General features: G+C 50.1%; 1 protein-coding gene across 1 annotated transcript in view; it reads right to left on the reverse strand.

Annotated features, from left to right (window-relative positions):
- LOC147116709 (chromodomain Y-like protein 2) overlaps positions 1 to 15,682 on the reverse strand; it is a 248,523-nt gene that overhangs the window by 80,775 nt on the left and 152,066 nt on the right. Inside the window, exons 2-3 of the mRNA XM_085991827.1 lie at positions 1,887 to 2,481; positions 1,000 to 1,214 (exon numbers count right to left, since the gene is read on the reverse strand). Of these exons, the coding sequence (XP_085847953.1) occupies positions 1,000 to 1,214; positions 1,887 to 2,481 (810 nt within the window). The remainder of the gene's footprint in view (positions 1 to 999; positions 1,215 to 1,886; positions 2,482 to 15,682) is intronic.

Genomic DNA, 15,682 nt, shown 5'->3' on the forward strand with positions numbered 1-15,682 from the left:
GAATGTCAGTGTTTGACAGCTTCACAGAGCTGTCAAACGCTGGCATTTCTTCTTTCAAAAAATCTTGACAGATGACACCTCATACGTTGATGTGCTCTGTCACTGGCTTCCCCCTAATTGGCCTGCTGAGCCCGCTGGGCGGGCTTATCAAGATCAATTAGGGGAAATTCCCACTGGTTGGCCAGAAGCTGATGGAGGTGGGATTGAAAGCCGGGAAGCAGCAGTCCCACCTCCAAAAGATTCCCATTGACAAAATCCAGCCCTTCACCTGGACGGCAGAAAGGTGGACGAGATGGGCTTGAGCTTTTCTATGTTCCTTGCACAGTTGAATAGCCTACTCTCTGGGCTCACTAAGATGGACACTCAGATGTGATGGGCACATTTGACAACCTGTATATTTTTGGCATGTGGCTGTTGCCAATCGTTCTTTCAGATTTCCACACAGCGAAACCATATTGAAAAAAAAAAGAATTACCTTAGGTGCTGACTCTCTGTACGCCTTCAAGAGAGAGCGGGACTGGTTCCTGACTGGGGCAGAAATCGCATCGTATAGAAGGTCTAAGTGTCTTTCTAGAGAACACTCGGTCCGTGCAATCTCCTGGACTGGTTTCGATCGCCTGAGGGGGTCGGAGGGGAATTTTCCAGAGTACTTTTTCCCTTATTGGCCCTGAGGTTTTTTTTTGGCCTCTCCCAGAAGATCACATGGCTGCAGACGGGGGCGGGGGTTGTGGGAGGGGAGGGGGTAAGTGTTCAGTCACGGTGCTCCGGCCATCACGGTATGGGGCAGGCTTGATGGGCCAGATGGTCTTTTCCTGCCCGTCAGTTTTTGTATGTTCGCCTGAGGAAGACTGATTAAAGGAATGAGGCTTTTTTTTATTTGCGATCTGGGCCTCGCACTTTAGCAGCATACCAGTTTCCAATAGCAGGCAGACCAACTCGGCTTCCACCCAATCTGTACTGATCACATATTAATTAACAAACAAGTGCTATAGGCCTTACCTCGGGTGTTAATGAATTGTTGTCCGATGTTTGGCTAGAGAGTAATATATGTGTAAAACCGTCCTGCTTCCTAACAACAATGTCCCTGAATCGATAGTTGCTTTCATTTTGCCGAACACTGCATCTGAGCCGTTTGTCAAATACGTAGTCCTCCTTGTCTTCCACAAGCTTCCTTTTCATGGAACACGGCAGGTTGGCTTGCCCGTTTGAAATGCCTGAAAATGAAATCCCTCTTAAAATGAAACGTTTCTGAAATGTCAATCTGCCGAGTTACTTTGTGCTCACTTTAACAGTTCCAGTTAGTCAGTACATAAAACAGTACTGTTAGCAACCACCAAACAATCTACTTTTCATAATTCATGAACAGTGAGGAATGATTAACTCGGCCATCTTGTAAATTCAAATTATTGCTGCATGTTGCATGCAATAATTAAAAACTTTAAATTTAATCTTCAAATTTTTGTACATCAATGAACAGTGGTGTATAAACAGAATCTAGAACTAGGGGGCACAGTTTCAGGATAAGGGGTCGCCCGTTTAAAACGGAAATGAGGAGGAATTTCTTCTCTCAGAGGGTCGTGAATCTTTGGAATTCTCTTCCCCAGAGAGCCGTGGAGGCGGAGTTGTTGAATATATTCAAGGTGGAGATTGACAGATTTTTGAACGATAAGGGAGTCAAGGGTTATGGGGAGCGGGCAGGGAAGTGGAGCTGAGGCCAAGATCAGATCAACCATGATCTTATTAAATGGCGGAGCAGGCTCGAGGGGCCGAATGACCTACTCCTGCTCCTACGTCTTATGTTCTTATGTAACCAGCACAGACTAGCTGGGCCGCATGGCCTGTTTCTGTGCTGTATATTCTATGTAAGGCCAACACCTACTACCTACCTATTCCATTGACTAGTGGAGTGTTGTTAATCGCTCCGTCCACTGCAAAGTCCTGCTCTCTTAAATCCACATTCATTCTCTGTTGCCTTGAGGTATTGTCAAACTGCAATGCATTTTTGCTGTGTCTAGCGTCACCATTCTGAAACGAGTTGTCAGTCTTTCTGTAAGGCATTATCTGGACCCCGCTCGCAGTTGTTCTGTAATGCACCGTTTTCGTAGCTATGATTTTCTTGGGGTCTCCAGTCGTGTGCTTTCCATCCCGGCCCATAGGACCCCGTTTCTGCCTTTGATGTGCATTGTTAATCCGCTTTCTTCGCATTCCTCCCCCTTTACCCTTGGCAGATTCATAGGCTCTCAGTGCAGAAGTTCCATGATTGTCCTTTAAGACCTGCCTTGGACTATTTCCCCGTTTCCCTGATTTAGTTCGCTTTTCTTTGGAAGCATTGAGTCCATTGAACTCATCAATAAATTCTTCACAATGAAGGAGGTGGTGCTCTGGTTCCCAAGTGTCTTCATTACTTCCATAACCTTTCCATCGTATGAGGTACTCCCATTTCCCCTTTTTGTTTTTCCTTTTATCGACAATCTTCTCTACCTAATGGAGAGAAAAGGTTCTGCATCGGTTATTGTGATCACGATTACCATTTCACAGCAATACAAAGGACCTTTGAGAAACCTTCACTGCAACCGTGTAACCTTCCACACTGCTTATCCAGGCATCCACTTGCAGTCCTTTTCAACGGAAGGAGACAACTCATGCACAGACTATATGGAGAAGCTCCCGGCCTTCGTCATTTTCATTATAAGGGGACCTCGCTAAAAATTTAAGAGAATGGCTCACAAGTAAACACATGCTCCGAAATATTGCATATACATATGCACACAAATGTAAAACAGCATTTTTTTTTTAACAACCAAGTTTTAGTTTTTTGCTCCAGTTGTACCGCACTGTTTTACGAGCTATAATTGGCTTGGGGGTCTCCAGATCTGTGCTTTCCATCTGTGCCCATAATACCACAATTTTGCCTTTGATGAGTATTATCAGCCCGCTTTCTGTGCAACCCTCCACCCTTTCCTTCTAGTGGATTCTCAGTGGAAAAATCATAGCACTGTGGCCACCCTCGCTATAAAAAGAATGTATCCAAGATAGCCAAACACCGACCTCGACTCCATCAGCCTCCCTGGCTACAAGCGCGGGCGAAACCCAGAGGTTCTGAAACCTTGGTGTCCTGCTCGACTTCAAACTCGGTTTTCCCCCCCTCCACCTCCCCCCCCCCCCACGACCCCTTGCATCCGATCCATCGCCCGCCTCAAGGTCTTACCTCTCCTGCTCTGCTGTGAAACCCTAATCCACGGTTTTATCACCAACCCCTCTTTTCCTTTCTGCTTCAGGAGAAACTTCCTTACCCAGAGAGTGGTGAGAATGTGGAACATGCCACCACAGGAAGTGATTGAGGCTCATAGCATCGATGCATTTAAGGGGAAGCTAGATAACCACATGAGGGAGAAAGGTATATAAGGATATGTTGATAGGGTTAGATGAACTAGGGGTGGGAGGAGGCTCGTGTGGAGCATAAACACCAGCATAGACCAGCTGGGCTGAATGGCCTGTTTCTGGGCTGTACATTCTATGTAATATAGGTGCCTATGTTCAATGGACAACTACAGGACATTTTTACAAAAGCAAAATACCGCGGAAGCTGGAAATCTGAAATAAAGACAGAAAATGCTGGAAATACTCGGCGGGTCAGGCGGCATCTGTAGAGAGAGAAACAGATTTAACGTTTCAGGTCGATGACCCTTCGTCAGAACTGGAAAAAGTTAGAGATGTAACAGGTTTTAAGCAAGCACAGAGGCAGGGAAAGTGGGGGAGGGGAGGAAAGAATAAAAAGGGAAGGTCTGTGATAGGGTGGAGGGCAGGAGAGATTAAATGTCAAAAGGAGGAAAAATTTGGTATCGACCATTTTGGGGCGTTAACATCGCCTGGGCGCTAACTTTAGCGCCAGCGACCGCGAAATTGGGTTTTAGTGCCCCAAGAGGGGAGTGGAGCGTTAAGTCAAGCGCTACACACTTCTCTTAGGGCGCTAACGTCAGGGAGCGGGGCGCTACCTTCAGAGCGCTAATCAAGTTCCGCCGCTGTCAATTAGAAAGTCGGCAGACAGACTGGCGCCTTCCAGTTCTTAAAGGGGAGGTTCAATCACGCTGCACAGCCTCACTCTGCTTGTGGCCTGGGCCTGCAAGGAGCTGCAAGCCTTCACTCAAAGAAGTCATGGCTGATCAGAAGCCCAGAGAGAGAGAGAGAGAGAGCCGGTTCAGCGACCACGCTTTGGAGGTTCTGGTCGCGGCTGTGGAACGGCGACGGGCAGTGCTGTTCCCGGACACTGGTAGGAGGCCATTGCTGCGGGCCTTTAGCAGGACGTGCAGGGAGGTCGCCCAGGACATGGTGGCCAGAAGTGTGGTCCACAGAACTCTCACCCAGTTCCGGAAGAAGTTCAACGACCTCACTCGGGGGGTCAGGGTGAGTAGGTACTTCAAAAACCTCTACATGCCACCATCTCAACCTCACTCTGTGCACACAAGGGATAACCCGCCACATCCCCAACACTCACCTACCAACTATGCCCACCTACTAAAAGTCACAACCACATCTCACGCCTTGCATACATTAACAGCTATTCAACACATCTGCCAAACACATGGCTGCACGCTCACTCACACCCTTTCCTTTTTCTTGGAGGTCAAGCTTGCTCACAACAGGAGGGTGCAGCTACGATCGGGAGGAGGTGAGGCAGACCTGCACCCCCTTACAGACCTGGAGGAGCAAGTGGTGCGCATCATTGGGGCCCAGGTCGTGGGCGCTGAGGCCATCGGAGACGTCGACCCCCTTGGGGACAACAAAGGTATGTTCATCACATCTCCCTCTTCACTCATACCACTTCCCCCTCACACAAGCCTTTCCCACTTTCCATCTAAGTATACTGTCTTCATTCCTTGCTCCCTCCCCTGACCTTTACCCCACTCTTGTGCCTTTATGCTTTCAGATAATCAGCCACCACATGACCAGCCTGTCCCTCAGCCTCCCAGTGGCAGCGACGTGGGAGAGGTGGAGGAACAACAAGGCAGAGTCTCCCGAAGGCGCTAGGTCTGATAATGGGGTGGGGCGGTCACTGGACAGGAGCCTAGTGCATGGGTCTGATGTGGGTGAAGCTCCGGGACCCAGCGGGCTGCAGTGGATGGAGCGATTAACGACGCCCCGGAGGGTGAGTTCGCGCGCGAGTTCTGCTGCACAGGACTCCGATGAGGACCTCGATGTGGAGGCGATGACCACCCGGGCGATGGGCATGCACACCGAGCTCATGGGTGCAATGGCAAGGGTGCCCAAGAGCAAGGATGCACTGGCAAGGAACGTGGAGGAGTTCGCCTCCAACATTGCACTCAGCTCTGCTCACACCATCGAGCCCATCCTTGCCTCGTTGCAGAGGATGTTTGACTTGCAGAGACTGTGGGGACCCAGACCCCATGCCACGTGTGAGGTGACAGGGTCTATTGCAGCCCAGGACGAGGCAACGCAACGGCTTAGTGCTGTAATGGAGTCAGTGGTTGCTGGCATGCAATCTCAGATTGATGCCACACAAGCGCTGACTGCTGCCATCCTCGCTGGGTCACCCACAGTTCACCGGGGATCTCACGGTGCCGCAGCAGGCCAGCAATCTGTGCTCGAGCAGATTGCTCCGGATGCTGTGGTTCTGCACCGGGGAAGTGGCAGTGCGTTGGTCAAGCAGGAAGATGCTGTCCTCTCTCAGGATGACAGCATTCCTGCTCCCACCACTGCCACTCTGCCATTGCACTTGCCGTAACCTGTAATCCAGCCATCCCAGACTGCTGCCGGCCATGCTGAGGTGGTGCAGTCTGCAGCCGGGCCCTCCAGGCCCAGAGCTGGTCGAGGGCGTCGTGCAAGGCCATCTGCAGTCTCTGGCTCCCAGACTCAGCAGCCTTCCACCAGCCTTGCTGCAGCCAGTGGGGCCACATTACGGAGGAGCAGTAGGGTTGGGAGGAGGGGAACTCAAAATGGGGGGGGGGGGTGGAAATCATTGGGAAAGAGGGAGTAAAGAATACTTTAGTAGCAAATGGGGGTGGTGTGTGTTAATAAATTGATGTGTTTGTAAATACATAGGACTGGATTTTCATTGGGCCGTGGAGGCAGGATTGGAGGCGTGTGTGGGGTTAAACTTGCAAAAACTGGTGGGCAGGCCCAACCCCGCCTCCATCCCGCCTTCAAGCAATTTTAATTAATTCGTGTCTGATGGTCCCGTCTCCGTCCCGCCTCCAAGAGGCGGGATAGGCCGTTAAAGCCCATAACAAGCACTAAATTGCCTCTGTAATGCCATTTTGATAGGCCTTTGCGATTTTAACCCTTTTCCCACGTGAAACACACCTGCTCTGAAACAATTGGATTGCTGACTATCAGCTGCAGCTCAACCATTAAAGAGGAGATTTGATCAGCCATCATTTGCAGGTGGCAGGACTTTGTCGTCTCAGGTCTGGGGGAACTTTTAGAAGGCATAACCACAGCTGTGGAAGTTTGGAGCCTGATACCCATCTCCAGTGTGACCTCCTGGGAAACCCTTCTCACCACCTTCACTGAGCGCTTCCTCAACTGAGGTATATACCAGAAGCATGGGAGCCATTTATTTCCTTCCCTTCTGGGCATTAGATGAGGAAGAAGACCAGCCGCGGCACCAGCAGAACCAGGAACAACAGCAGCACCAACAACAGGAGCACCAACAGCAGCAGCAGCACCAACAGCAGCAGCACCAACAGGAGTGTAAAGCTGCTGCTCACCCACCTGAAGATGCACAGGCCAGAAGGGGCCAGCGCATGGAACCCCATCGGCGCAGGAGATGCCCCCCAAACAGGGTCTACAGACACAGTGTCAGCTACCTCAACATGTCTGAGCAGCAGTGCCAAAGGCGGCTCCAACTTTCGCGAGAGGTAGTGGGTGACATCTGCGCAATGCTGCAACAAGACCTGCAGCCCAGAGGACCAGGTGGACAACCCTTACCAGTGGCCATCAAAGTCACCACCGCACTGAACTTTTTTGCCTCAGGCTCCTTCCAAGGATCAGCAGCAGACATCAGCGGCATCTCCCAGGTGGCCGCACACAAATACATTACGCAGGTAACCGATGCCCTCTTTGCCATCGCGCACAATTCCATCCATTTCACCAAGGATCAAGCAAGTGTCACGGCGCGTGCGGTTGGATTTGCTAATCTGGCAGGCTTTCCAAGGGTGCAGGGCATCGTTGACTGCACACATGTGGCCCTTAAGGCAACCCATCGCAATCCAGGTATTTTTGTCAACCGCAAGGGCTTCCACTCCCTCAACGTTCAGCTGGTGTGTGACCACAGGAAGGAAATTTTGCATGTTTATGCCAAGTACCCTGGCAGTTGCCATGACTCCTTCATACTGCGCCAGTCTAGTGTGCCTCCGCTATTCAGGCCGCCAGACCAACTTAACAGATGGCTACTTGGAGACAAGGGCTATCCCCTGAGGACGTGGCTAATGACGCCATTGAGGAGACCATCCAAAGAAGTTGAGGAGAGCTACAACTCCAGCCACATTTCCACCAGATCCATTATCAAACAAACCATCGGTTTGCTGAAGATGCGCTTCAGATGCCTGGATAGATCAGGTGGAGCCCTGCAGTACTCAGCAGCCAGGGTCTCCAGAATCGTCGTGGTTTGCTGTGCACTTCACAACATGGCACAGCGTCGTGGCTTGCGGATTCCTGAGGACCAGGTGGCTCCTCACATATCCTCCTCAGATGAGGAGGAGGAGGAGGAGGAGGTGGAGAGCGAAAACAAACATCTTGTAGAGGCCCATCAACCATCGGCAGCAGTACGCGAGAACATAGCTGCCCGGGATGCAAGGAACGCACTCATCTTGGCCAGATTTGCTTAGCCTAGCCAATCAAGCACTTTTGCCTCGCAGCTTCTTACCTGAACATCGACAATGGCCAAGAACCAGCTGATTCTTAGCAATTTGACCACCATACTGACAATTGCAAGTAATCCTAAGCCTTCAATGTGGAAGTCCCATTCGCGAAATGACACATGCCAGAACTATAGCAGTAGCCATCAGATTTTTTATTTACATTATTCATCTGATGGCTTTTCCACATAAAACATCAAATTTCACCCAAGTGACTACCCTTGTGACTATTTGTGCAGTATCTTTCTCTTATGCGTGTTCCTACGTGGTGCTTCCCCTGTGGCTTCAGCAGATGTGGAGGTCCCTTGCTCACTTTCCTGATGCTCCTGTCTTGATACCTTTGGCGGGCGTCCTCTGGGGTGGCGAACCTGTGAGGGCTCATCAACAGTCTGCTGCTCCTGCGGCTGTGCAGGGGTTGAGACGCCGATCTCAGTTGGGTGTGGACTCTGGTGGGGCTCTGACCGAGGGCTCTGCACTGGCATGGAAGTGTGAGCACGTGGAGAGGAGCCCCCACTTCCTTGATGTCTGCCACCAGCTTCCCTCTCATGGGTCAGGTCCCCCTCAGCGCTTGCAAGTGGCTTGAGAGCAACTTGCTGCACATCAGGGGGGCCATGGGGACCCGTATCTGCACTGGCAGTCCTACTCAAGGACTTCCATGAAGGTCTGGTTTCTCTGTTCACTAGATGACCATCGCTCCTCCAGAGATGTCATTCTATTCTGAACACTCACCATGTTTTCTGCACTCTGGCGACTTATCACCTCCATGGAGGTTGCCATCCTTTCCATGGTGATGTGTTCATGCGCCAATGACTCCACAAAGGCTCTGCTCATGTTCGCTATGGACTCCTCCATTTGCTCCACACTCGCAGCGACCCTGGAGACAAAACCTGCCAGAGACTCCTGCATCTGTTCCTGGAGTTCCAGCACCGCTGATCTTATGGATGGACCCAGAGGCAGAGGGTCGACATGCAGCTGAGCCGACCTGGCAGAGTCCTGCACCCTCCGACGAGGACTCTCCACTGCTGTCCCTGTCTCCACAATCTGCTGATGCTCACTTGTGAGCTGTGATACACCAGGTGACAACACTACTCTATGTCCCGAAGGTCCCACCGAGGTGTGAGTGTCTGCGCTGGTGCTGGGTGCACTGAACTCTGCTGACGTTGCGCCCTTAGAGATTGCTGCTTCCTCTGAGGAGCCTGGATGTTCAGGCTCTTCCTCCTGGCTAGTGGGGACGGGTGCTTGTGATGGTCCTGTGGGGGAGTAAAGGAAAGAGTCAGAGATGTGATGCCAAGGTTACACGCACATTGCATATTGCAGATGATCATTAGTCCATCTGTTAGAGCTTCAGAATCATTATCAGCGACTCATGCAATGTCAATGAGAGAGATGGAAAACTATTCTGTCACCAGCTTTCTCTGATGCACCCGTCTGTCCGTCCCCCACTTGCGCATCGTCCTCCACTCCTACGATCACCAGGACCACCTCCTCCCAGGGGGTGAGGTGGGCTACTGAGGGTGGCCCTCCTCCTGTCCTCGCTCTTTCTCGCTTATTGTGAGCTCTCTTTTCCTGCAATGAGGGAGACAAGTGGAGGTTGAGTGAGAATGAAGGAGTGAGTGTAGAGATTGCATAGCATAGATACTTAGAAGGAGACAAAGATGGAGTGAGGTGGCAAGACCAAGGGCCCTCCCTGTGTGTTGTCAGTTGTTTTCATAGCATCACAGTGATAGGGAGTGTGAGGGCTGCATAGTCGAATAGTTAGGTGAATGTGACCATAGAGGGAAAGGGAATGGATGTCAGTGTCAAGTGGGATGTGGAGGAAGAGACTGCTAAAGCTGAGTGCTGGTGAGGAAAGGCAATGGGGATCAGATTGAGGGTGATGGGAAATTCATACTCACTTTTCCAGTGTGCTGAAGTTCATGAAATCTCTTCCTGCACTGTATGCAGGTTCTGCGGGTTACCGATAAGGAGTTGACCTCCTCTGCCACTTGCAGCCACGCAGCCTTGGTCTGCTGGGGAGGCTTCTTCCTCCCTGATGAAGGGAAGAGCACCTCCTTATGAGCTCTTGCTTCCTCCACTAAAGCCTGCAGGGCAACGTCGTCAAATCTTGGAGCAGACCTAAGTCTTTCACTGGCCATTCTGCCTCCAGGTCCCTGTAGCAGCAAAAGCCAAAAGGTTGGCAGTTTGCAGAAGAAGCAAGGCTTGTTGCAGACCTTAAATGCAGCAGCAATGATGACGTCATCGGAGGCGACTTTCAGACTGGAAAAACTCATTTGCCATGGGTTCCCACACGCTGGAACTCAATTGGCCAATTAAGTTAAATTCGCATCATTCTCCCACATCGATTTAGATTCGTGTGGATAACACGAAGTGCGGATTACACAATCCCAACCTGCCCCTGAATTAAAATCCAGCCCATTGTGTTTGTGAACAAATAGTTGTGCTTGTAAATAAATATTTGTGTTTGGTAACAAATAGTTCACTTTGATAAGAAAGAGTTGTGTTTGTTTATGAATAGTTGTGTTTCATAAGGGAGAGTTGTGTTCGATAATAAATTGTTATTTTGCCGTTGCACATTTTGTGATGTTTCTCATTTGACCTTTGCCCGGTGATAGGGGCTGCGAGCTGGCTGTAATGATGTGGTTGTTCTGCGCAAACGCCATGTGCTCTCTCATTGATTGGAAGTGGTGTGTAATGAGGCGTTCATGCACGGCCCTCGCAAAGGCAAGATTGAGTGCCTCCCTCCTACGTTGCTGCTTCTCCTCCTCCTCCTCCTCTCCCTCTTTCTCCTCCTGAGGTGGACCTGCAATCCCTGGTGGCAATGGCTGGGCCCTCAGAATGGTCAGGTTGTGCAGCATGCAGCACATGACAATGAAAACCGATACTCGATCAGGGGAGTACTGCAGGGCTCCTCCAGAGCAGTCAAGGCAGTGGAAATATTGCTTTAGCACCTCGATAGTCTGTTCGCTCAGGTTCCTGGTGGCGGTATGGCTGTCATCGTATGCGTGCTGAGCAGGAGTGTTGGGGGTTGTGGAGGGGTGTCATCAGCCAGGTGGCGAGTGGATAACCCCTGTCCCCGAGCAGCCAGCCGCGAGCTTCATGTGGTGGGTGGAACAGTGCTGGGACACCAGTCTGTCGCAGGGTGAATGCATCATGGCTGCTGCCAGGATAGTGGGCATTGATGGCGAGGATGAGCTGTCTGTGGTTGCACACTGTCTTGTTTTAGACACTTTGTATAAAAATAATAAATTGTAGGACAACGGAGTATTACAGTTTAACTCTTTTATTAAGCATTAGGTCTGTGATCTTACTCATAGCAGCATCAGTGGGGAACGCATGGCATTAGGACCTCAAGCCTGGGTCTTCAAAACAATAGTAGTCCTTACAGATGCCTGCAGGCCAATGACAACTCAGCATGTGATAACATGTGAATATAATAGGTATTCCTTACAGATGCCTGTGGGCCAATGATAATTCAATATGCAAATGTTACATCCCCTTTCTTTTAAAAGAAAAATGTTATGCATTACTTTTAAACCTTTCTTCTACATAATGTTCTCGGTAGCATAAACATATAAATAAACTCAGCATTTAACTAGCACTGAAAACATCTCAACGTTTCAATAACGATGTACAGTTTTTTTTAGGGCAGCGATCCGCCTACACCCTTTGACAGTTCACAAGCCAAGGATAACTCTAGGCTTGACCTCTCGTCCCGACCTTGTGTGGTATGAAACTGAGCATGCTCCTGAATCGGTCAACAATTCAGGTTCAGGTAAGTATGATGTGTTTTGTGTATTGCTCTGTTCATCACACTCTGTTGAACTGGTCCTCTCGTCGGAATGACGGTGTTGTTCCTTGGTGTTCAGGAGGTGCCTGCGATTGCGGCGATACACCTGTCCTTCTGGGGTGCGGACGTGATACGATCGCTCAGTGTCAGCTGGCTGGATGACGACTGCTGGCTTCCAGTAGTCATGCTCCTGGATTCTGACAGATTCTCCATTGTGCAGCGGCGGCAGTAGTCTAGCTGACCTGTCATAGTATCTCTTTTGGTGTTGCTGTCTCTGTACACGTTTTGCATGCACTTGCTTGCAGCTGACGACCTCTGGCTGCAGCTGCTGGTTGGTGCTTGGAAGGATTGAGCGAAGTCTGCGGCTCATCAACAGCTGTGCTGGTGACTTGAAGTTGTCAACCAGAGTGTTGCGGTACTCAAGGAAACTGATGTAGGGGTCTCTTTTGCCCGCTTTGGCTTTGTCCATGAGTGTTTTTGCAATCTGAACAGCTTTTTCCACAAGGCCATTACTTTGAGGGTAATGTGGGCTTGATGTGACATGTGTGAAATCCCATGCCATGGCAAACGACTCGAACTCTTTTGATTTGTATTGGGGGCCATTGTCTGAGACTAAAGTCTCTACCATGCCATGCCTGGCAAAGGCTGCCTTTAGCTTGTGGATCACAGCTGCAGATGTGGTGCTGTGAAGCTTGTCCAGTTCAAAAAATCTGCTGTAGTAATCAACAGTCACTATGTAGTCCTCGTTGTTCCATGTGAACAGATCCGTTGCCGCGACCTGCCAGGGCCTGTCTGGGATACGGTGCGGTATCATGGGCTCTCTGACATTTGATGGATGGCGTTCTAGACAAATTGAACATTTTCCGACAACGTCCTCAATGTGTTTGCACATTCCGGGCCAAAACATAATGTCACGTGCTCTTTGTTTGCATTTTTCCATGCCCATATGTCCAGCATGAATTTTTGTCAACATCTCTTCTCTGAGACTGGTAGGAATGATGATTTTCTCCCCTTTGAAAACGATTCCGTTGATTTGTGACAGTTCGTTTCTGTGGTTCCAGAATTCAGATATGCTCTGAGGGCATTTCCTCCTTTCCTCAGGCCATCCTTCATGTATGACTTTGCTCAGCAGTGTGAGTTGTGCATCTTTCTCTGTTCCTGCTCGGATCTCCTTCAGTTTTGAGTCACTCACAGGTAAGCTGTTGTACACCATGTGCACCTGCACATCCATGCCTTCACTGAGGCTCGATAGCAAAATACTGCAGATGTTGGAAATCCGAAATAACAGAAAATGCTGGAAAAACTCAGCAGGTCAGGCAACATCCGTGGAGAGAAATTTGAGTTGACGTTTCGGGTCGAACCCTTCTTCTAAACTGGAAAGAAAAGAAACTAGATCGAAGGCAGGGCTGCGATCTGACAAAAGAGTAAAAGAAACAAAAGAAGTAAAAGAGATTAGAAGCTAGACGAGATGGTAATAGGCTGAGATTAGGTGTAAAGTGTACTGGCAGGGCAAAAGATAGCTGCCAGGTGAGAGAGAGAAACAAAAGGAAAGGAGTGGAACAATTACAAGAGAAAATGAAATGGGGGCCGAGCTTATGATCTGAAATTGTTGAACTCGATATTGAGTCCGGAAGGCTGCAGAGTGCCTAATCGGAAGATGAGGTGCTGTTCCTTGAGTTTACGTTGAGCTTCCGTGGAACAATACAAGAGGCCAAGGACGGTGAGGTCCGAGTGGGAATGGAGCGGTGAATTAAAATGACAGGCGACCGGAAGCTCGGGGTCACCCTTACGGACTGAACGGAGGTGTTCCGCAAAGCGGTCACCCAATCTGCGTTTGGTCTCCCCAATGTAGAGGAGACCGCATCGTGAGCAGCGAATACAGTATACTAGATTGCGAGAAGTACAAGTAAATCGCTGTTTCACCTGGAAGGGGTGTTTGGGGCCCTGGACAGTGGGAAGGGGGGAGGTATAGGGGCAGGTGTTACATCTCCTCCGCTTGCACGGGAAGGTGCCAGGCGAAGGGGAAAGGCTGTTAGGGGTGATAGAGGAGTGGACTAGGTTGTCTCGGAGGGAGCGGTCCCTGCGGAATGCTGAAAGGGGAGGGGAGGGGAAGATACGTTTGGTGGTGGGATCACTTTGGAGGTAGCGGAAATGCCGGAGGATGATCCGTTGAATGTGGAGGCTGGTGGGGTGAAAGGTGAGGACAAGGGGAACCCTATCGTGGTTCCGGGAGGGAGGGGCAGGGGTGAGGGCAGAAGTGCGGGAGATAGAACTGACACGGTTGAGGGCAGTGTCAACCACGGTAGAGGGGAATCCTCGGTTGCGGAAAAAGGAAGACATGTCTGAAGCACTGGTGTGGAAGGTGGCATCGTCGGAGCAGATACGGCGGAGACGGAGAAACTGGGAGAATGGAATAGAGTCCTTACAGGAAGCGGGGTGGGAGGAAGTGTAGTCCAGGTAGCTGTGGGAGTCAGTGGGCTTGTAGTGAATATTGGTCGATAACCTATCCTTCACTGAGGCTGCTGTCCTAGTAGCTAAGAGACTTTCTGGAGAGCGTGTCTGCGACAGGAATGTCTTTGCCTGGACGGTGAATGATTGTGAAGTCGTACTTCTGTAGCTGAAGGATCATTCTCTGCAGCCTTGGTGGGGCTGCGGCTAGTGGTTTCCTCATGATTGACTCAAGGGGCTTTTGGTCGGATTCCACAATGACTTGTCGGCCATAGACGTACTGGTGGAACGCTTACACCGAAACAGAATTGCATATAGCTCTTTCTCGATTTGAGCATAGTTGATTTCACTGTCTGTGAGAGATCTGGAAGTGTAGCCGATGGGCTTTCCTTCTTGCAGTAATACTGCGCCTAGTCCGTACTTTGACGCATTCACTTGTAGTCTGAGCTCTTTGTTGGGGTCGAAGTAGGCAAGAACTGGTCCTGGTTCTCTGGTGATTAGGTCTTTCATTTTCTGAAATGCTGTGTCATGTTGATTGTCCCACAGGAACTCATTGGATTGTTTGAGCAACTGACGCATGGGTGCGTTGATTTCGGAGAGGCTCGGGGCAAACGTGGCTAAGTAGTTAACCATGCCTAGTACTGTCTCTAGCTCTGCGCGGTTCTTCAGCGGCTCCATCTTCTTGATGGCGGAGATTTTCTCTGGATCCGGCTTAATGCCATCAGTTGAGAGGCAATGCCTGAAATAACTGATCTCGGTGGATCCGATTATGCTTTTCTCGGGGTTGAGCCGGATACCTTTCTCCCGTGATCTTTGTAGCATTGCACGGAGGTTCCCGTCATGTTCCTCTCTATTCCTGCCATAGATGAGGATGTCGTCTATGATTGTGACTACTCCGTCGAGGCCTTCATAGGTTTCGTCGATCTTCCGCTGGAATTCATCCTGAGCTGAGATAAGACCAAATGATAAACGCAGAAATCGGTAGCGTCCAAATGGTGTGTTGAACGTTGTTAGCTTAGATGACTCTTCCGTGAGCTTGATAGTCCAGTATCCTGATCGTGCGTCCATTACACTGAAGTAACGTGCTCCCACTAGCTTGGGTGTGATGTCATCTAGCGTTGGTAGAGGGTAGTGAGGGCGTTTGATAGCCTTGTTCAAATCTCTGGGGTCGAGACACTGACTCTGAGCTTGCCTGTACGTGGTTTCTCAACCACTACTAACGCGTTGACCCACTCTGTCAGTTCTGTTTCCCGGACGATGATTTCTGTATTCTCCATGCTCTGCAGCTCCTCCTTCAGGCAACTATGTAGAGCAAGGGGTATCCTTCTCGGTGGGCAAACCACAGGGGTTGCTGCTGGGTCAAGGTGAATAGTGCATTCACCTGGGAATAGTCCGATTCCTTTGAAAATGCCAGCAAACATCTGCTTCTTAACTGCTGCTGTCAATGATAGCACTAGCTTGACGAGGTCCATGTCTAAACATGCCTTTAGACCGAGCACTGGAGGTGCTCGAGTGTCAACAATGTAAAAGTCCAATATCATGTCACTTTCTTTGTACTTGCATTTCATCA

This window comes from Somniosus microcephalus, chromosome 6, assembly GCF_052327205.1.
Source record: "Somniosus microcephalus isolate GS21.2 chromosome 6, FLI_Smic_1.0, whole genome shotgun sequence".
NCBI lineage: Eukaryota > Metazoa > Chordata > Chondrichthyes > Squaliformes > Somniosidae > Somniosus > Somniosus microcephalus.